Here is a 21553-nt window from a genome sequence, read left to right on the forward strand (position 1 = left end):
GTTACGAACTTAATTCCTTCCGGAGGTCCGTTCTTAACCTGAAACCGTTCTTAACCTGAGGTACCACTTTAGCTAATGGGGCCTCCCGCTGCCGCCGTAAGATTTCTGTTCTCATCCTGGGGCAAAGTTCTTAACCCGAGGTACTGCTTCCGGGTTAGCGGCGTCTGTAAACCTGAGGTGTTTGTAACCCGAGGTACCACTGTACAGAGAAAATAAAATAATAATAATAATAATAATAATAATAATAATAATAATAATAATAATATCTTTATTGTCATTGCCCCCTCTCGGGGACAACGAAATTACTTGACTGCTCCATAAAAACACTAATTAAACAATACAGTATAGTACAGCAAGGAAGATTAGATGACTTTCAAAGTCCAGGCTTCCCATTCAGGGCCGAGATCGCTCTGGAGAAGAAGCTGTTCTTAAGACGGCTCGTTCTTGTCTTCATCGTCCTGTATCTCCGTCCCGACAGCAGGAGCTCAAAGAGACAGTGACCAGGATGCGATGGATCTTTTACTATGTCCAGTGCCTTCCTATGGCACCTTGTAACATAAATCTGCTCTAAGGTGGAGAGTGGGCAGCCAACAATGCTCTCTGCTGCCTTAACAACTCTGCACAACCCCATCCTGTCCTGGGTAGTACAGCTTCCGTACCACACACATAAGCCATAAGTGAGCACGCTCTCAATGGCACAGTGATAGAAGGCAAGCAGCAGTTTCTGCGGAAGATGGTTTTTCCTTAGAATTCTCAAAAAGTACAGTCTCTGCTGCGCCTTCTTCACAAGCCCCCTTGTGTTGACACTCCAGGACAGATCCTCTTGTAATTCAATGCCCAAAAATCTGAACGTTGTTACCCTCTCTACACAGACCCCATCAATCAAAAGTAAGATATATGAAAGAATGTGTTGTGCCATCATCCTACTCTGAGCCCAGCAGATTCCAGCTGCTGCGGCTTCTACTGTGCCAGGGGGCAAGCAAAGCTGACCATTCCCATGTCCCAGCGCCACACACTTGCGAAGGAAGAACCAAAGCGCTCACTCACCTACCACAAGCGATTTGGGACACCTCACTGCCCATCAGCTCCAGGACCCTTCTGGGGTTGACTTCATCGTTCAAGGAATCGTGGCCAAGCTGCCCACAGGAGCCCGAGCCGAAAGTAAACACCCCTCCACTCTGGCAAAGAAAGGGCAGACAATAATAGTTCCACTTAGAGAAGAGCAGGCTCTCACAACAGCACCGGCCACTTGCCCAGCTGAACAGGAAAGCGGTGCTCAAGGCCTGCAGACAAACCACAGGCGGCCATAGGAATTTCAAAGATCATCTCCAGTAGCAAACGATGTTATTTGCTGGCACCAAAGACGTTTCCAAGCACAATTCAAAGTGTTGGTCTGACCTTCAAAGCCCTAAAGGGGCTTGGCCCTGTATACCTGAAGGAGCATCTCCACCCCCATGCTTCAGCCTGGACACTAGGTCTAGCCAGGGGCGTTCTGAGGGGGTGCCATTCCAAAAAAGGGGGTGGGGACAAATTACAGTCATACGTTTGCTTCAGGTTAAATATTTTCAGGTTGCGTCCTACGGCGACCCGGAAGTTCCGGAAAGGGTTACTTCCGGGTTTCACCGCTCGCACATGCGCCGACGTTCAAAATGACGTCATGCGCATGTGCAAAAGCGGAACATCGCGACCCGCGCATGTGCAGACGCAGGTTGCGTTCTGCTCATGTTGCGAATGGGGCTCCGGAACAGATCCTGTTCGCAACCAGAGGTACTGCTGTACAGACCCCCAATCAGTAGCAGCCCCCAGCGGCGCACCACACCCTGCAAGCGATGCGCCACGCCCCTGGGACGCACACCACGCCCTCTGGCATGAGCGCCACTCAGGGTACCGGAGCAGGTTGCTTCACCTCTGGGTTCAGCTCCGAGGGTCTTCTGGTGGTTTCCTCACGTGAAGCTACAGGGAACCAGGGAAAGGGCCTTCTTGGTAGTTGTGCCCATCCTGTGTTATGCCCTCCCATCAGATGTCAAGGAAATAAACAACTATCTATGTGGGAAAGTTTTTAATGTTTGATGTTTTATTATGCTTTTATACTTTTTGGAAGTGGCCCAGAGTGGCTGGGGCAACCAGTCAAATGGGTGAGGTACTAATAATATTACAGTGGTATATTGGTTCTCAAACTTAACCCGTTCCATAAGTCCGTTCCAAAACCAAAGCGTCCCAAAACTAAGGCGCGCTTTCCCATAGAAAGTAATGCAAAATGCAAAATGGATTAATCTGTTCCAGACTTTTAAAAACAACCCCGAAAACAGCAATTCAACATTAATTTTACTATCTAATGAGACCATTGAGCCATAAAACGAAAGCAATAAACAACGTACTGCAGTCACACAATCAATCAATCAGTTGCTGAACTGCATTCCACACAGTCACAAAAATGAAACAAAAAAGGCGTAAAAACCAAAACACAAAATAAATACAAAAGCAGACACTCAAAACAGAGCACATTTGGCTTCCAAAAAAAGTTCACAAACCGATTACTTCCAGGTTTGCGGTGTTTGGGTTCCAAGTTGTTTTGAGTACCAAGGCATTTGAGAACCAAGGTACCATTGTAATAATGAATAGTAGTAGAAGAAAAGGAAGTATTATTAATATACATAAATCTAAGAAGAAGGGGAGACCTATTCTACCTCTGTGGTGTGCTTGTTTTGTCTTTATCCTCAGGCAGCTGTTGATTTAGTTTTGTTTTTTTTAATGGACAGAAGCGTTACAGTAAGATGCCCACACCCAAACCAATGTCTCTGTGGAGGTCATAAAAACTAAGTCAGACAGAAGTGACAAAGGAGGACGTTTTAGATCTAGCAGACAAATTAAAAACAAGTCAAAGCAGACAGATGGTGTACACCCAAGGGACAGTACATACAGTTTCTCAGTGGTGAGGGAGAAGCATTCTGGAATATTTCTCTTCATTATAGAAGAACACGGCTTTCATTAAAGAAGCCTAGTCACAGATGGAAGTGTGGAAACTCAAAACCTGCAAGTAATCCTCCTGTCTCCTCCACCTGTACCCCTGAGGATGCTTAATAAGGATTTTCCCTTTACCTTTGTCAGGACTGCTGTGTGGTCATTCCCACAGCTGATATAGACAACCTTTTGAGTCCTCAAGAGCTTCACGTGGCAGGGAGACTCCCGGTCTGCAGTTGGAGAAAACAAAGAACGAGGTTGTGAAATATTGCAATACTCACAGGGCAGCTCTGGGCAAGTCTTGGTCTCTTAAACTCAGTTTCTCAGCCTACAAGATTATTATATAGATTATATATATAATAATAATAATAATTAAAGTAAGATGCTACAGAAGTGGACTAACAAAACAACCTGCTGCCATCAGCTCTGTTACGTATACTATTCCCAAAGCCAAGCAGTGAGGTCACACAAGATACAGCCAAGCTTTCTTCACATTTTAGAAGACATCTGAAGGCAGCCCTGTATAGGAATTTCTTTTTTAATGTTTGATGTTTTACTGTGCTTAATGTGTTTCATTTGTTGGAAGCCACACAGATGGGAAGCATATTAATTACCGTATTTTTCGCTCTATAGGACGCATAGGAGGGGGAGAACAGGGGGGAAAAATTCTCCCCCTCTCTGCTCAGCGCCCCTTCAGCGAAGCGGCAGGAGAAATGGAGCCCCTTCCATTTCTCCTCCCACTTCGCTGAAGGGGTGCTGCACAGAGAGGGAAAACTGTGCAGCGCCTCTCCAGCGAAGCGAAGCCTGGAGAGCAAGAGTGATTGGTGTGCACCGACCCCTCTCGCTCTCCAGGCTTCAGGCGGCCATCCACAAGCCTTTGGAGCGCCGGGAACTCCTGCTGCGCTCCGAAGGCTTGCGGATAGCTGCCTGAAGCCCCCGGAGTGCAGCGGGAGTTCCCTGCACTCCGGGGGCTTCAGGCAGCTTCAGTGAAAGCAATGCAAAGCCTCTGGAGTGCGGGGAGAGCTCTCCCTCTGCACTTTGGAGGCTTCATGTTGCTATTGCTGAAGCCAAGGAGCCTGCATTCGCTCCATAGGACGCACACACATTTCCCCTTCATTTTTGGAAGGGAAAAAGTGCGTCCTATAGAGTTAAAAATACGATAATTCATTGTTACTGTTGTTGTTGTTGTATGTATCACAGAATGATTTAATTCTGCAACCAAGTTGGGCTAGAATCAAATTAGCTGCCCCGTGGGACCAAGGAACGAAAAGTAGTCTACACGTCTTAAAACTAATAAGCACAGGTCTCCTTTCACGTTGGGTGAGCAGCACAAGAATAATTCCAAAAACAAAAATTGTCATCGTCTACGGACGACTGCTTGAATTACCTCTCTCGTCACTCAGCCCCAGTTGTCCTGAGGCGTTCTTCCCCCAACCAAACACGGCTCCAGAGAGAGACAAGGCAAAGCTATGCGCCCCTCCTGCATCCACCTGGGCCAAAGGGATCCCTTCAAGCGATCTGATGCGCTGAGGACTGGTTTGGGAGGGGAACTCTTTGCCCAGCCCAAGTTGCCCGTGGTTGTTCTGTCCCCAGGAGAAGAACTGTCCATCTGGAAAAAAGAAACCAAGACACAGGCAACAGCAGTCAGAAAAATAAACCCCCCGTTATATTACAGCAGCGTATTGACAGAATGAGTGTATGATGTGTTAAGGGAGAGGGTAGTACCTCTGGTGAGGGACACGTCGTGCTCCATCCACCTTTGGTCCCCCACCCTGCACTCAGAGCTCACCTGTAGCTCCTAGGAGCTGTCAGCATGCCACACCCCGGGAACAGCTTCAACTGGCCAGTTAAACCAGGTGAGGGTAGCCAATGGGTCTCAAACCCTCAGTGAGTGAGGGACTTTCCTTGCATGCAAAGACAGGATGTGGTGGACTGAACAGATGAGACCAATAGTAGGTCAATGGTCAAGAAGGTGGTTTCTGCCCATGTTGTAGAGGGAGGTGAGGAGCAGATGGGCTCATCACCCTGAGAAGGGAGCCCGTTTAGGAGAAGGGAAACTCTGATTCTAAGCCTTCACTGCCTTGCCTTCTTTGGGAGAAGAAACAGCTAAGGAGTAAACCCAGCTGTTGTTGGACTACAACTCCCATCATCCCTAGCTAGCAGGACTAGCGGTCAGGGATGATGGGAACTGTAGTCCAAAAAAACCAGCTGGAGGTTCAAGTTTGGAAGGTCCTGCAGCCAATCAGAAGCCGCAGAAGCCCCATCAGACGTTTGGGTTGCAAAGAACGTTCACAAACTGGAACGCTCACTTCTGAGTTTCAATCGTTTTAGGAGCCAAAAAGTCCAAGTACCAAGATGTTCGGAATCCAAGGTACAACTGTACTTCATTTGGGAGGAAAGGCAGAATCTAAAACATAATTGTTACTACTAATGCTACTAATAGTAATGTTGCAGAACTAGTAAGAAAGCTTAGCTATTAGAGGTGGCAAAAGGGTGGAAGGAAAAAGCCCCGACAATAATGGACTGGCATAATAAGCTACAAGAATTTGCTGAAATGCCGCAGTTGACAAAGAGCCTGAGAGACAATTAAAAACAAAAATTTATGGGAAAATGGGATAGGTATAAGATATATGTTCAAAAATATAATAAAGGTTCGCTATCTATGCTAGCATTCGATTGACATTGGAGAGAAATTTAGTTGAGAAACAACATTAAGGGTTCATATTGATATAGGAATGTACTAGATAAAATGTAAAGAAATATACAATAATAAGAGTACATTCATTTGTAAAAAAAGAATATACAACGAGATTGACAGGAAGTCCGTAGTGTTGGTACAAATATTATTTTGAAACGGCTTTATATCTTTGTATTTTATTTTATTTTTTCTTTCTTTAGGTACATAAATTGGGTATATAAACTTTACAGACATGTTGGAAATTATATTATAATATGCCCTGTACTGTAATATGATAATGTACACATATGTGACTTAAGAACATTAATAAAATAAAAATAAAAAAGAAAGAAAGCTTAGCTATTAGAAGTTAATATTACCATACCAGCTGCAAGAGCAAGACAATGCCAATTGCCACAGGAGACCTGAAGTATCATCTCTTGGTTCAGTTTTTTTATCAACCTAAAAGAGCAAAACAATTCTTTTATTTTATTTTTTAAAACAACAACACAACAGCAGCAGAAGCACACACTAAAATACCACCTCTAGTTTTAACAACTGTGTCATTATGAAGGGAACTTATGTTAAACAGTTTAGAAGGCATCATCTGGAAGCTTAAACAAAAATGGCTTTGCTTTTTAAAACACTGCAGTTCAGTTCAGACAACAAGAGGAGCTTTAGATAAAAATAACCTTTTTATAGTATCCTCTCATTTGGTGTTCTAACTATGCCTGGCTCTTGCATCACCTTAGGGATGAGATTCTTAAATTAAGGTCTCTGGTGCACTTTTAGATTGTACCAGAGTGCACAGTGCAAATTAACACATAAAACTACTGGAGAGTGAAGAAGATTTCTACTGCAGGCTGAACAGCAGCTTGAAGAAATTCAACAGGTGAAGCCTCTTGAAGTACAAAAAGAAAATTATGGGAAAAGCTGCACCCTGCATGTGCTGTCTAATTCGCTGCGTAATGTCACACCTCCATGGCAGCCATTTTGTGTCGAATGCCCACAGCGTTGCCCATTGGTCCAAAATGTTGGTCCAAGGTCTGGGCAACAGTAGAGAAGGCAAATACGAGAGACTGAGAGGGGAGGTGCATCCACAAACTCAAGCACACATTAAAATAAAGTGAGAAGGGGTTGCAGGATTGCACAGCTACCCTCCCACCACTCGCATGTCCAGCATGCGCAAGAAAGCTCCACACATGCACCAATGTACAGGCACACAGTTCTTCCACATGACGGGAGGTGAAATGTGCTATCGCCTTCCCCCTCAAATGTGCACTGGTGTGCTAATATGCACATATAGGGTCCCTTGTAGTACTATAAAGTTCAGCAGGGTGTGGGTGCGTGCCCAGTCAGTGTGTAGAATTCCATTCCACACACACCCTAAAAAGCAACAAGAGGTTATTTAGTCTGAACACTGCTGGTATCAAGCTACATAGCAAAGCACGGTGTTTGGTAACCGCTCTGATTACCTTGGTACAGCCACCGAGTCTTCTGCCGTTGTGAGGCCTAGCTGTCCATCGCTACCTGCCCCCCAGGAAAAGAGTTGGCCTTGGTCACTGAGGGCCACGCTGTGAGATTCCCCACAGGCAACGTGGACTATGCGCTGATCAGCTAATGCGTCAATTTGCTCTGAGGGGGAAAAGAGAAGAATAACGCTGGTGGAACATGCTAAGCGACAAAACACATGTGATTATCGTTCAAAGCAAAGTTTGGGTGTATGTGTGCAGAAAGAGATATACACACCTTAAAAAAAAATCTCATCTAATATAAATTTTGGAAAGTTGTTCATTTGCCAGCTACGCATTTGGACAGGGTCTTAATATATCACAACCAAATTCTGTGTGATAGTTCAGGGTCAGATTTTCTGTGTGGATTTGGATACCGCCAGACGCCATTTTGAATCAAGATGGCAGACTGAGCCTTTTCACAAAGGCACGAACTTTAGTCGCTGAACTAAAAACTGCACTGATTTTTGGTTTGTAAGACTTCACAAGCAATGCCAGGTACGAGGTGTATGAAAATAAAGTCATTTCGCTTTCACCCTTTTTGAAATGATACAGAGGCTGATGAGAAATATAGATGCAGCAGACATGTGCGGTGTTTATGTGTGCGCACTATAACTCTGTGCAGCCACACAGCCAGGATCCAGAGAGCTACTTCACAGCCCGTCAACTTAGAGCAATAATTTTTCCTCAGGAGTCCCATCCCTCGCCACAAACTGCTTGGGTTTCAGGAAGGAGACTCTCCCATCTCTACCGGGAGATGCCAAGAATTGAACCTGCGACCTTCTGCATGCAAGACAGGTGCTCTTCAACTAAGCTATGGCCCTTTCCCCTAGCAAGTAAGCAGCAAATAAACAAGCAGTAGGAGCTGACTGTCAAGAAGCTCAACTACCGTTAAGAAATAGTCACCCATAACTTAAGTCCAGTACCTGCCTCCTGGGACAACAGAACAAAACAAGCCTCTGACCACTTTCATCTGCAGAGTAACTCCAATCTAACGTGGGCAGTGATTGTTTAACCAATGCCTTCTATAATGGGGGATGAAATCCCCAAAAAGGATGTTACTTTTTTTCTGTATGCCACAACAGCTGCGAGAATATTACTAGCGAAGAATTGGAAGAAACAAGATTTACCAACTATGATAGAATGGCAGATGAAGATGATGGATTATATGGAGCTTGCCGAACTGAATGGGAGACTCCGAGACCAGAGAGAAGAGATGGTGGAAGAAGATTGGAAGAAGTTTAAAGAATACTTGAAAAAATATGTTAATATTTAAATCTTAGAATAGCTCTGGAAGTGGATATAGGCTGTAGGGTTAGAAGTAGAAGATAGTGTATTTTAAAGTAGTTTGATTTGTAAGTGATAAAAGGATTTTTATGGTAAAAGCTAGTGTGATAAAAAAGGGCTAGAAATTATGATATATGTAAACTGCTAAGGATGAGGTAAAATGAAAATCAGATGGGGGGACTTGGGGAAGCTCGCCTAACAATGTTTAGAAAAAATAAGGATAAGACAAGAATTTGTTTGTATTGTTTTTCTGTTTGTGTTGTTTAGTTGTGCTATAAAATGAATAAAAAAATGGGGGGGAATGCCATCTATAATGACTGGTGGCAGCTAAGGTCTCGGGACTAAAGGATTTCCCCGTCTCTTGCTTGTAAACATGTTTTAAATGGAGAGAAGTGTGTTCTGCATGAAAGGGACACGTACTACCATTTAGCTGTCCTGAGTAGCAGAGGTAGTGCTCAGCTTGCTGGAGCACACCAGGCAGAACAGAAAGGCTTCTGTACAGATGGTGCCCCGCTAAGAGGCTGGCAGCGCTGTTAAGAGCTTGCTAAAACTGAAAATAGCTGTCGAGGAGAACAGTCTCCCTTCCCCACTTTCAGCTGCTATGCGCATCGCAGTGATTCACAAGCAGATGGAACAGTTCCTTCCCAGATGGAATGTGCTTTTTGGTCTATCAACTTGTCCCTTTAATGCCATTTGGGATCTGGAGAAAAGGAGGCACAATTAATTGCCGCAGGGTCCCTGAAACCGCCAAACAAAAATCCCAGGGTGGAAAAGATTTCAGTCCTGCAAGAAGAGCAGAAGGGTGCAAAACGAGGACACGTCTCCGATTCATAAATCATTTACTTTATTTTCTTCCTAGCTGCTGCACTACAACACCGTTAATTAACCTTAATTGCAGCTGCTAGGATAAATCTTCGGATGTGGACATTTCAATGGTGAGGAATATCTACAGCAGCATTCACAGACCCTCCAAACTTCCATCCTGCAGCCCTCCAAGATACTTGAGGGCATAGAAACCTGAGGCATCCTCAACCATGAGCTTCTTCTAGCTGACAAATGACTGGCATCAGGTAGCCTGTTACAGTTAGGGGGGTTTTTTGATGGTCAGATCCTATCACATAGGAAGAGTCCCGCTGCATCAGACCAAAGGACTGTCCAGCCCAGCATTCTGTTCCCCCAGTGGCCAACCATACAGTGTTAGAAATTTCCCAGGGACTTTTTGCAAATGGGGCAGGTCCACCTGCAACCATGCAGATATCTCTGGATGACAGGTTGGCAACTGGCAACTCCATCTGGCTGGCCCCTCCAGCTTTCTTAAGCAGCTAAGCAGAAGAGCTTAATTACTGCCTTTATATCTCACCAAGGAGTATATAGTTCACGCCTTCCTTAGTTAATCCCTACAGTGACCCTGTGAGGTAGATCAAGAGGCTGTGACTGGCCCAAGGTCATATCTGAGTGGGGATTTGAACCCTGATCTCCCAGGTCCTAGTCCAACACTCTAACCACTACACCATACTGGCTTCCTGGAGGGTACTTCTGCTACAGGACAGCTATATAAAGTTGGTAAATAAATATGGAGAAAGCAAAACGTCACTTTAGAGAAGAATCTGAAATATTTTCCTTGAAGCTTGAATATGTTTTATTCTGGATTGTTTTGTTTGACGTTTTCATGTTTTGTAAACCACTCTCAAGATACTTTCTTTAAAATAAAAAGCAGCATAGAAACAGGGAGGAAATGGCGCCTAAATATTCTGTTGTGGCAACCGTAACCTGGGTTTAAGGTGCCATTCAGCGATTAGCTCATATATCTGAGTTTCTAACACTGCGACCAGATGATTACAGGAAACTCACAAGCAGGATCTGAGTGCTATTGTGCTCTCCTGCTCATGATCCCCAGCTCAATTCAAGGTGCTGGCCTTGGCCTATAAAGCCTTATGCAGCTCAAGACTTCAGTGCCTCAAGCAGCACAAACCTGGACCATGCGTTCCTCATCTGAGGCCTGTGCATTTTCTGAGGGAGGTGTGGGTCTCTTCAGTCGTGTCTCCCTGCTTGTGGTACACTCTTCCCCAGCGAAGTACACCTGGTGATATCATTCTCTTTTTTCTTCTTCTATGTGCCAGGCAAAAACATTTTTATTTACCCAGGGCTTTGTTCCTTAATTGGGAGAATAACTAGCAATGCCTGTGACCTCTTTTAGTATTCATGCCTGTAACTGGGGTACTCCTTTGATGATCCATATTTATGGATAAGTGTTTAAGTCTTATGTGTTTTTGTACCTGATTTTAAAGTTTCCTGCTATTTTTATCACGCAAGTCACTACGAGACAATTTGGTGCAGAAAGCGAGAAACGAATTGTCACCATCATGATCTCGGAAGCACACAGTTCAAACCTGGGAGCTTGACCAGATTGCCAGCTAGTTAGTGCAAATGCTTTGCGTATCAGTACCAAGCCAGAAAACTTTCTGCATCCTGGTTGGGGAAAAAGCACAGTATGTTACAGCCAGCTGGCAAACCCTCCCCAAATCCACCCTGCAAACACATTAAGGACAAACAGTTTCAAAAACATGGTGCCTGGGGCAGATTAAATGATCCCTACAAGAAGATGGAACAGAAATGGAATAGCAGGATTTCGAGAGCAAACTTCTCAGGAATGAAAATCTGCAAGAGGAAGTTTGTGAAAAGAGCTTTTTTGGGTCGCAACTCAAAAGCACAAGCTAAATTTAGCCAAGAGTATACTTTCACTGAGGGACGCGGGTGGCGCTGTGGGTAAAACCTCAGTGCCTAGGACTTGCCGATCGTATGGTCGGCGGTTCGAATCCCCGCAGCGGGGTGAGCTCCCGTCTTTCGGTCCCAGCTCCTGCCCACCTAGCAGTTTGAAAGCACCCTCGGGTGCAAGTAGATAAATAGGGACCGCTTATTAGCGGGAAGGTAAACGGCGTTTCCGTGTGCGGCTCTGGCTCGCCAGAGTAGCTTCGTCACGCTGGCCACGTGACCCGGAAGTGTCTCCGGACAGAGCTGGCTCCGGCCTCTAGAGTGAGATGAGCGCACAACCCTAGAGTCTGTCAAGACTGGCCCGTACGGGCAGGGGTACCTTTACCTTTATACTTTCACTGAGGGACGCGGGTGGCGCTGTGGGTAAAACCTCAGTGCCTAGGACTTGCCGATCGTATGGTCGGCGGTTCGAATCCCCATGGCGGGGTGAGCTCCCGTCTTTCGGTCCCAGCTCCTGCCCACCTAGCAGTTCGAAAGCACCGCCAAGTGCAAGTAGATAAATAGGTACCGCTTTATAGCGGGAAGATAAACGGCGTTTCCGTGTGCTGCTCTGGTGCCGGTTCGCCAGAGCAGCTTCGTCACGCTGGCCATGTGACCCGGAAGTGTCTTCGGACAGCGCTGGCCCCCGGCCTCTTAAGCGAGATGGGTGCACAACCCTAGAGTCGGACACGACTGGCCCGTACGGGCAGGGGTACCTTTACCTTTTCATACTTTCACTGGTAATACCAACCTGAGTTTCCTGTACCTCCCACCCAGTATATTTTTACACAACACTTAGGGATCTCAGGCATATTTGCCAAACTGGCAATCCCCTATCCATGGTGGGGGTATCAAGACTGAAAAGTCTCCCCCCAAGACCCAATCCCTGAACCACGACCCTCAAAGGCAGGAATCTGTAAGCTGTGGCCCTCCAGTTTAGAGTGGTCAGAGTGGTTTATCCACCAGTTCCTATTGCCAGGGAACTCTGAAAACTGTAGCTCTATGAAGGTAACAGCTCTCAGCTGCCTTAAACTGAAGTTGTCTGGATTCTTTGGAGGAAACCCAGCTGTTTAAAGTGGTACGATTCCACTTGAAATATATATAGTGCAGACATGGCCACAGACGGGGGGGGGGGGGCGGGACTGCTAGCCTTCTATTAAGCATCTGGGCAGCAGTATGGACCAAACTAAACTCATACGCATCTCTTCGTTCAAGAGTAAAGGGACTGGGAGCATCACCTGAACACGACACTCTCCTGACACACTAGCCTACTATCTCCCGTCAAAGGTTACTTTGGGATCAGCCAGAATGAAATGTGAGCCAAACAGGAGCCGGTGGCTGAAATGGAAACTCCCAGCATCAGCCGCAAGAACTAATGGAACACTGTCAGGAAAGCCTCTGGGGCCTGTCTACCTGGCCTTCGGAAACCTCTCCCTTCACAGGCCCTCATCCATTGTGGGAAAGTGCCCTTGAACTATGACCATGCTTCCTGCTTGTTCGGACGCAGGACAGAGAGGGAGGAGAAACTAGCCTACTACACGAGTGTGACATTTATGATTCTTGCTCTAGCCCACTTTTGCCTGCTCAGCAGGACTGGGCGATATTTGGTTTTCAACACTGTGATACATTACCAGCTAAACATTGTGATGTATCAATATATGATGATGTCTGAAATAAGGATGGAATTATGTAGAGGCAAACAGCAGGGCTGGGCAATATTTCGTTTTCAGCATCGCGATGTATCACCAGGAAAACATCACAAATATACTGATATATCCTGGGATAGCTCAGTCAGTAGAGCATGAGACTCAATCTCAAGAGTTGTAGGTTTGAGCCCTACATTGGGCAAAAGATTCCTGCATTGCAAGGGGGTTGGACTAGATACCCCTCCTGGTCCCTTCCAACTCTTTTGATTCCATGCTTCTATGACGTCTGAAATAAGGATGGAGCTATGAAGAGGCACTGGGTGACATCACGTTTTTCCCCATGCTGTGATTTATGCATAGCGCGCGTACACACACACACACACACACACACACACACCATGATTCGCAATATATTGCCAGGTCAAAAATAATGAAAACCGATGATCACAATATGGACTTCAAACTGGTTTCGGATGATATGTCGGTATTATCACCCAGACCTACTGCTCAGCAACAGCATGTGGCCCCCCAGGAGGTTACCCAGAATGCAACATGGCCCTGCCCTATATACCTCCAGGCTGGCGTCATTGCCAGACTGTACTCCTATTTCAATATAATTTCTAGGTCACCCTTCAGTATAAACCTCCCACGATGGGGTGCAATTAATAATAAAATGGAAGGAGTAGCATAGACAAGCCAAACCTGAACCCCAGAACCAGCTACCAGCAGAGCCATTTCATTAAATGCGAACAAGCACCTGGCTGCAGGTGCAGTGACACCACCTTACCTGGCTTGCTTCCTTCCCTCTCGTGGCCGAGTTGCCCTTTCCTGTTCAAGCCACATGTATACACTTCGCCATCCTCCAGCAGGAAGATAGAATGGTTCTCGCCACAAGCCACTTCCTTGACACTCTTCTCATGAATGAACCCGCTGCTCCGGGGCTCGGTGATTATCGCTTGCAGCACGTTACCTTCCCCAGGGTGTCCCAAAGACCAATATCCCCAACATAACATCTTCTCTTCTTCTAGCAAGTCATGTATCTTGGTTTTTTCCTGAGGGAGGAGAAGAGGGGAAACCAATCCATAAATCAGGAATCATCTACAGACCAGGGAAACAGGACCACAGGAAGTGATGCCGGCAAAAGGAGCCATTTCCTGTCCCATCATGCAAACAAAGGAGCAGTAGTTCTTTTCTGCAGCTTCCATTCCTTGGAATAACTTTCCTGAAAGATGCCCAGCGGCAAACTATTTTTCTAACAGTTTCAATTTCATTTATTTAAGCAATTTATATACTGCTAATATTTGAGATGGGGGAGCGGGCCTCTGGGCAGTATACAAAGTATCTTAAAACACCGATTAAAAATCAAATAATTTTTAATAATCCAGAATCAAAAACCCAATTAGCAACCCAAAGGTCACCATGGTAAGCATTACACATGAAAACCAAGTGCAATAATAATAATAATATCCTCCACGCTGCACCTTCAGAACTTGGTGTGATGGATCATGTGTTCTTAATACACCCCCCCCCCCTTTTCCGGAAGTCAAAAACACAACACACACAAATACCACCATGTTCAGTGGCGAGCGTTCTCTGAATGCAGCTTGCCAGCTGGCAGAGCAGCCACAGCAGCAAATAAAACTTCAACGCTCTTGTTCACTGGGACATTAATGCCAGAACCAATTTGTTTCTGTTGACAGTGGCTTCGTTATGTAAATTGACGGCTTGTTCCTTCCACAACTCTCTCTACATGGAAAGCACTTCATGTCCTCGTCGGGTGCTCACGTTTCACTGCAGGTCAGCATCTGAACTTAAGGAAGATGCTACTCATAACAACTGCACATCACCCCAGACCAACTGGGCTATTCCATGGGAAGCTGTCCGCCATGGTATAGCCAAGGAACCTGGAACAGGTGGGGTGGGAGACACTGTCAGCATCCAGATTCCAGTCTTATGCATTCAAGGATGGCTCCCATGCAGAATGCTGTCTAGCAATTTATATGCTGATGGGGAAGTAATGATAACAGTTATTTAACAGGGGAAGAAGAGGAAGGCTGGGCAAGCTATCAAAATCTGCAACGACAGCTGCTGTGGTATAAGTAGAGGCTGTGACATGGGCAGCGACAGCCTGCATAGGGTAAGGTAAGTAGGGCTGGACACTTTGAGCTGATCTGGAAAGAGTACGGTTTGCCATACTAAGTGAACAAGGTTCAGGCTCATGAGAACCCCATTCCACTTCTGCATTGTGGAGACCAGAAGCACCTGCCTCCATTTTCAAATAGCCAGTTTGTTGTTTTGTCCAGACTAGGAAACTATGGATTGCTTTAACTACCATTGATTCCAAAAAGCCAAAATCAGGAGCCACGATGTGTATGTTTGTTAGCTAAGATCAACCACAGTTTATCCCATTGGGACCAAACAAACTGTGGTTAGTTGCAAACATAGGCAGGTTCTTCTGATTTCTTCCTTGCAACCACAATAAAGGAGGGAGTACACAGGCGGGTACATAGGGACGCAGGTGGCGCTGTGGGTTAAACCACACAGCCTAGGACTTGCCGATCAGAAGGTCGACGGTTTGAATCCCTGCGACGGGGTGAGCTCCCGTTGCTTGGTCCCTGCTCCTGCCAACCTAGCAGTTCGAAAGCATATCAAAGTGCAAGTAGATAAATAGGTACCGCTCCGGTGGGAAGGTAAACGGCATTTCCATGCGCTGCTCTGGTTTGCCAGAAGCGGCTTAGTCATGCTGGCCACATGGCCCAGAAGCTGTATGCCGGCTCCCTTGGCCAATAAAGCGAGATGAGCGCCGCAACCCCAGAGTTGGTCACGACTGGACCCAATGGTCAGGGGTCCCTTTACCTTTACACAGGCCCATAGATGATTTCTGTAGAGCTAAACCATAGTTTTGCACCCAATCTACACTATACTCCTCCTACATTAGCCTTCAGCAACCTGGTGGCCTTCCTGTGCTTTGGACTGGGGCTGATGGGAGTTGTAGTCCCAAACATCAGGAGCGCAATAGGTTGAAGGAGGCTGCCCTACATCATGTAACGGCTCCTTTCCTACGCAGATGCTGAAACAGAAGAAGCATTCACTTTTGTTTCAGGACTCTAGCTCACTGTATTGAGGTTCCTCTTGTGCCAACAGCAACATCCCTGAGCCTCTGTTCTATGGGCAGCACAACCGTAGGCTCTTGGTAAGTTATTTCTTTAAAAAGCAAAGCAAATACTGAGATGTCCTTAAGATATGAGTCATTTCTTTGCAGTATTAATTCAATATCCAAACACTAGCAGCAAAGTCGGCAACTGGCAACCCCTAGGCCAAATCAGGCCGTGAGTGTGATGCTGCTTAGCCCCAGAGCTGCAAGCCCCAGAGGGAAACCAGTGTGGATTACTTGGAAGCAAGTGATTTCCTTAAAAGGTCAGCCTGTGCTCAGGCAAAACTAGCTGCCATACCTAACACTTTAAGGAGAATCATCTTGATGAACCAATGCTTGGTAATTGCAGGGATGTAAAAAAATAAATACATCACCAGGTGCAAGTGAAATATTTATTTAGCCTTTTGCAGCCTTGGAGACGTATTATTATAAATTTGTATACCACCCTTCAACTGCAAATCTCAGAGTGGTTCACAACATAAAAATACAATGTAAAACCACAAAATACACAATAAAAACAGGAACAAAAACCAACCAACCAACCAACCAACCAACCACCCCACCTCGCCCCCAAATATTCAATAACTCAGGAACTCAGAAATGTTCTCCCCCAGTTCTACGTATTTATTGAAAAACAATCTCAACCAATAAATAAATATTGCCCCTTACTACTAAACTAAGCAGGCAATCTATAAATCTCCCTGGGATGAATGCTCAATAAATGAGCAACTCCTATCCCTGTCTCTCAGCTATTTCTAATAAACCTCTGTGTGCATCTGCCAGCTGAAGCTGACAGGGCATCTATATGCAAACAGCAATGCCACAAACATGTTGAGATTTGCCAAACTCTTGAAGATTTGGAGAGCTCCTCTCTTCTGCTGATAGCCTGCTCAAATGCATCCCATAAACTAGCCTCTGCTAAAGAATGAGGCATGGGAGGGGGGGATGAAGAGGGGTCAGAGAATGCCTGTCTATGCACGGAGACGCCAGCAGATGCACGTACAGCCGACACGCGCGGGCACGCGCAGCCTGCCACACACACACCCCAGCTAGCTTTGCAAGCCCAGGGAAGGGGCACGTGCGCACGCGGGCACGTGTCTCTCCCTGCTTACGTTTCAGCCAGCCGGTCGCCTGGTGCCTCTCCGCCGGCTGCAGGATCCCTCAAAGTACCCATCACGAAAAGCAAACAGATAAAAGCGACGCCACCCTTCTTTCTCCTCCTTTGGATTCGAGACGTTCAGGATGGAGTTTAAAGCAATCGCCATCGTCGCTTCTTCCCCATGCAACCCCGACAAAAATACGCCGCGCCCACCATGTCTGAACATCTCCCTCCCACCCCCCGGAAATGCCTCCTTTTTTAAAAAAAGGTTTTGAGCCTGGGGGAGATGATTTGCAAAAGTGCTTTGCTGTATTCTCTTTTGCATGCTCCGAAGAGGCACCGGAATGAGCTCATCCGGAGCCATCGGCTGGTGGGAGGGAACAAGCGAGCAGACCTCCTCGGTCCTACGGCGCGGAGGGTAACCGGGAAACAGGCGCGGGTCCACGACGGGGGATGGGGATTGTTATCACCGTCATCCCCTCCACTCGCCGCGCGCGCAAAGTCCCGGAAACTAGCCGCCACCCGGTCCAAATATCTGCCCCTGGGCGACGTGGAAAGCCCCGATTCCTGCTGCCCGGGTTTCTAGGATTTCTGCTTTCCAGTGCACGCAACTGCACATACGCCCGGTGTTTGCAATGACTTGCATCGCGGTGCAAGCGTTACTGAAATAGCGGTTTGACTGTCATTCCCACCCACCCTCGATACACACACACAACACGTCACAGGCAGAGGGAATCTTTAGCAACCTTTCAAAATAAAATTATTTAAAGGCCAGCAAATAATTTAAGCCATTTTTTAAAAATAAAATAAAAAGTGCGAGGGTAATAACTGCTTTCCCAAAAGCTCTTTCTACAGCCAACCTGCGGGCATAACCCAGCGGGATGTTCTCCTGCGCAGCAGCAGCCGAGATGCAAGGAGACAGTCTATGGCTTGCGCAGGATTTTCCGGGTTTCCCCCGGCTACTGTTGTTACTAGATCTAGTACCTGCCTCCCATCCATCGGTGCCAGTGGCCGCGTAGAATAAAATGTTTTGCTGGAAAGGGGGAAGAAATAATATTGCACAGATGCGCAATACGCAGCCAGCAATCTTTCTTCGCCCCATTGCATGGGAGGATCAAGCGCAGAAAGAGAGATTATTGGGGGTCCCGTGTGACAATACAGTGGGGGGGGGGTTATCCTCATCTTCCAGTCTTCCAAACAACCCAATCCTAGGCACGCCTAACTCGGCAGCAAGACCCACGGGCTGCGCCCGTGCCTTGCTTTATGGGCGTCTTAGTGCTACCTGGACGGATGTTGGACGAGGTGGGCCTTTGGCCTGATCCAGTAGTGGGGTGGGGTGGGCTCTTCTTAATACGACTGACCCCTTCAGGTTAAGTGTGCGTATTGGATCTTGGGCTCAAAGTCAGGCTCTGTCACTCCAGGGCTGTGGCGTGCTAAATGAAATTATTATTCGTTCTACCCGCCCCGTCTGGAGAAAAAGAGAATGAAGGCAGCGAGGCCATTATCAACAGGAATCGGAAAGGAGTTGGGTTTGCTAGGAGGCTGCTGTGGATCTCTCTATTCGTCGCCCCCCAACTGCAAGCCTATCACCCCCGTTTATACCCGGGAGGCAAAAGATCCCATTGATCGAATGGGAGAGCCTGAATTGCACGACGCAGAGGGATCGGGAAGCTTGCAAAGCCTCCGCTATCCAAGCTGAGCGAAAGGGAGCTAACCCCCTTCCCCCTTCTATAAAAAAGCCTGCAACAAAAATAAAAGGAGGCGACAGCACAACAGGATCGCACGAGCCGCAGCGCCCGCGGAACGCAAAGCAACGCCTTTGGAACGCTCACCGGCTCTTGGCTGCTGCTGCGCCCCGGGAGTCCCAGGTGCGGAGACGGAGGAGGCACCTCTGCGCTCTGCTTCCTGCTGCGCGCTACAATAACAACGAAGTTTTGCTTCCTTCCTCCAGCAGAGAGAGCCAAGCGCCAGCCCCGTCTTTACGTGATTGACGTCTTGAGCAGCACCCAATGGGAAGCCGCGGAGGCTCCCGGGCTGAGCCAATCGCTGCTTCCACCAGAGGCTGACATGGGGAAGGAGGGGTAGGTTGGGCCCAAAGTTCTAGTTTGAGGGGGGGGGAGAGAGGCGGCCTGACAGTTAACCCTAGAGGCGCTGGAGGAAAATGTGAAATCCATATTGTGCTGGTGCAGCTACACTGTGTATTTATTTCACAGAACCATAGAATTGTAGAGTTGGAAGGGACCCTGAGGATCATCCAGTCCAACTCCCTGCAATGCAGAAATATGCAGCTGTATCCTATGGGGATCGAACCTGCAACCTTGGTGTTATCAGCACCATGTTCTAACCAACTGAGATATTTGTTTGCATTTATATCCCACTTTTTTTGTTTGTTCTCCCCCTCATTTAATTCCCCACAACACCCCTGTACGATAGGCTAGGCTGAGAGGCCAGCCCAGGGTCACTCAGTGAGCTTCATGGCCAAGTAGGGAATTCGAACCCAGGTCCTAGTCCAACACTCTTAACCACACCACACTGGCACCAAGCTAAACTAGGCAGCAGGAGGTTACTTAAAAGTGTGCAAATTTTATATTTAGATGGAAATATTTGACAGGTCAGAGGGCAATTCTCTCAGAGACCAGTCATAACTATTTAGTGTACAGAAGCACTGCTAAGCACTCAAAAGACTCAGGGGCCTGTGGCACCAATTTGCATATGCTAATTTTGTTAATGATTTTTACATTTATAGCACATTTTTCCTCCCAGAAGCTCAATGTGGCTCTCCCCACCCTCCCCAATTTTATCCTAGCAATAACCCTGTGGGGTAGGTTAAGCTGAGAGTCTGTGATTGGCTCAAGTGAACTTCTGGGCTGAGTGGGGATTTGAACGTTGTTATCCCAGGTCCTAGGCCAACACACTCATCACCATAGCTGGTCAACTTTTCCCTTTTCTTGCGAGGAATCTTATTCAGAGTAAGGGAATTTCCCTTTTAAAAAGGGAAACATTGGCAGCTATGCTCAGCATGACACTGCATATGTCTAGCTGCATATGTTGGTCCCAGAGCAAATTAAGAGGATAAGTGAGTGGCCGGCACAGTATGTGTACCAGCCCTGGAAGCAAAGTTAAAAATCATTTTTGGAATGAGGGCAGGTCATCCACGGCCCAGCCCTCTAACAATACCCCTAACAGAGACAGGCAGCAGGGAGCCTAATTGCATATAAGCTCCAAGGAGGTTGATAAATTGAAGTAGACAATGAACACCTTTATGTTCCTGCAAGTTACTTTGCTATACTGTATAAGCAGTGCCACAAAGAGTAACTTCTGATGAGAATTAATTTCCAGGTGAGTTTGAAATCCCAGTAACGTTAAATCTACCCCCAGGCCACATTCCAGCTAAATATTTTGGCAAGGGATGCTTTAATAAACCAACCACCTATATTTTGAATTCACTGTGCTTGTTAACTGAATAAGAGAGATGCATCGATTAGAAGGAACAGTCTGTTCTTAAATGGCTCTTGCATTTTTATATTGCATTAGCAACACTCAGACATGCTGTACTGGATACTTGGGTAGCAAACCTATGCCCACTTCTCTGGTAGTTACTTCTGAGTAGACATGTATAGGATTCCTCTGCTAATGATTTCTTGCAGGCCCCTTCGGTTGCTGGGTATTCTGTACAGAAGCATGGATGAAAATTTTAGCTTTGCATTTGAAGGAAAATATAAAGACCTGGAGTGTTTAGGCTGACATCCTTAGTATGCTTACTAGGAAGTAAAGCCCCATTGAACAAAGTGGGGCATACTTTTGAGTAAACATGCATAGATGCCTGCTAGAAAGCTGTAATCCTGTGCATATGCTTAACCCAGTAGAATTTAATTCTGAGGACAAAAGTTACAGGTTTGGGCTGCACAACACAAAATGATTGCAAAATGCACTTATCGTTCTGATGTACAATGATGTGGCAGATGTGCAATGTCGTTTTGAGCCCAGGGGTTCAGCTTGACAACAAACAAATGAATCAGAAGAGAGCCCTTCAGGCGCAGGGGAAGAGCTGGAGGCAAGCGCTCTTGAGTTAATTGGAGGGGAATACCAGGCATGACTCACTGGCTCAAGGAAGAGCATGAATACATGGCTGCACTTATTTTTAAATGTACTTTAAATGTATGGTACAAAGTCCATTTCTTAGGGAAAGGTCAGAGCTTTGCATGCAGAAATATCATTGGCATCTCCAGGTAGGGCTTAGAAACACCCATCTCCAAGCTGAAATGATAGCGCATGGCTAGGCAAACTAAGGCTTGGGGGCCAGATCCAGCCCAATCGCCTTCAAAATCTGGCCCGTGGACGGTCCGGGAATCAGTGTGTTTTTACATGAGTAGAATGTGTGTTTTTATTTAAAATGCATCTCTGGGTTATATGTGGGGCATAGGAATTTGTTCATTTTTATTTTTATTTTCCAAAATATAGTCCGGC

General features: G+C 46.5%; 1 protein-coding gene across 4 annotated transcripts in view; it reads right to left on the reverse strand.

The window, feature by feature from the left end:
• Positions 1-21553, reverse strand: part of HERC3 (HECT and RLD domain containing E3 ubiquitin protein ligase 3) — a 50682-nt gene that overhangs the window by 23536 nt on the left and 5593 nt on the right. For 2 of the 4 annotated variants that reach the window (XM_053404094.1, XM_053404092.1), the window contains exons 1-7: positions 18919-19043; positions 13621-13885; positions 7114-7273; positions 6024-6100; positions 4349-4570; positions 3100-3191; positions 1048-1178 (exon numbers count right to left, since the gene is read on the reverse strand). In XM_053404094.1, the coding sequence (XP_053260069.1) occupies positions 1048-1178; positions 3100-3191; positions 4349-4570; positions 6024-6100; positions 7114-7273; positions 13621-13846 (908 nt within the window). In that variant the 5' untranslated portion in view covers positions 13847-13885; positions 18919-19043. Of the gene's footprint in view, positions 1-1047; positions 1179-3099; positions 3192-4348; positions 4571-6023; positions 6101-7113; positions 7274-13620; positions 13886-18918; positions 19044-21553 lie in introns of those variants that run through there. The other 2 variants (XM_053404093.1, XM_053404095.1) reach the window with 2 other exon arrangements.

This window comes from Podarcis raffonei, chromosome 9, assembly GCF_027172205.1.
Source record: "Podarcis raffonei isolate rPodRaf1 chromosome 9, rPodRaf1.pri, whole genome shotgun sequence".
NCBI classification, from domain to species: domain Eukaryota; kingdom Metazoa; phylum Chordata; class Lepidosauria; order Squamata; family Lacertidae; genus Podarcis; species Podarcis raffonei.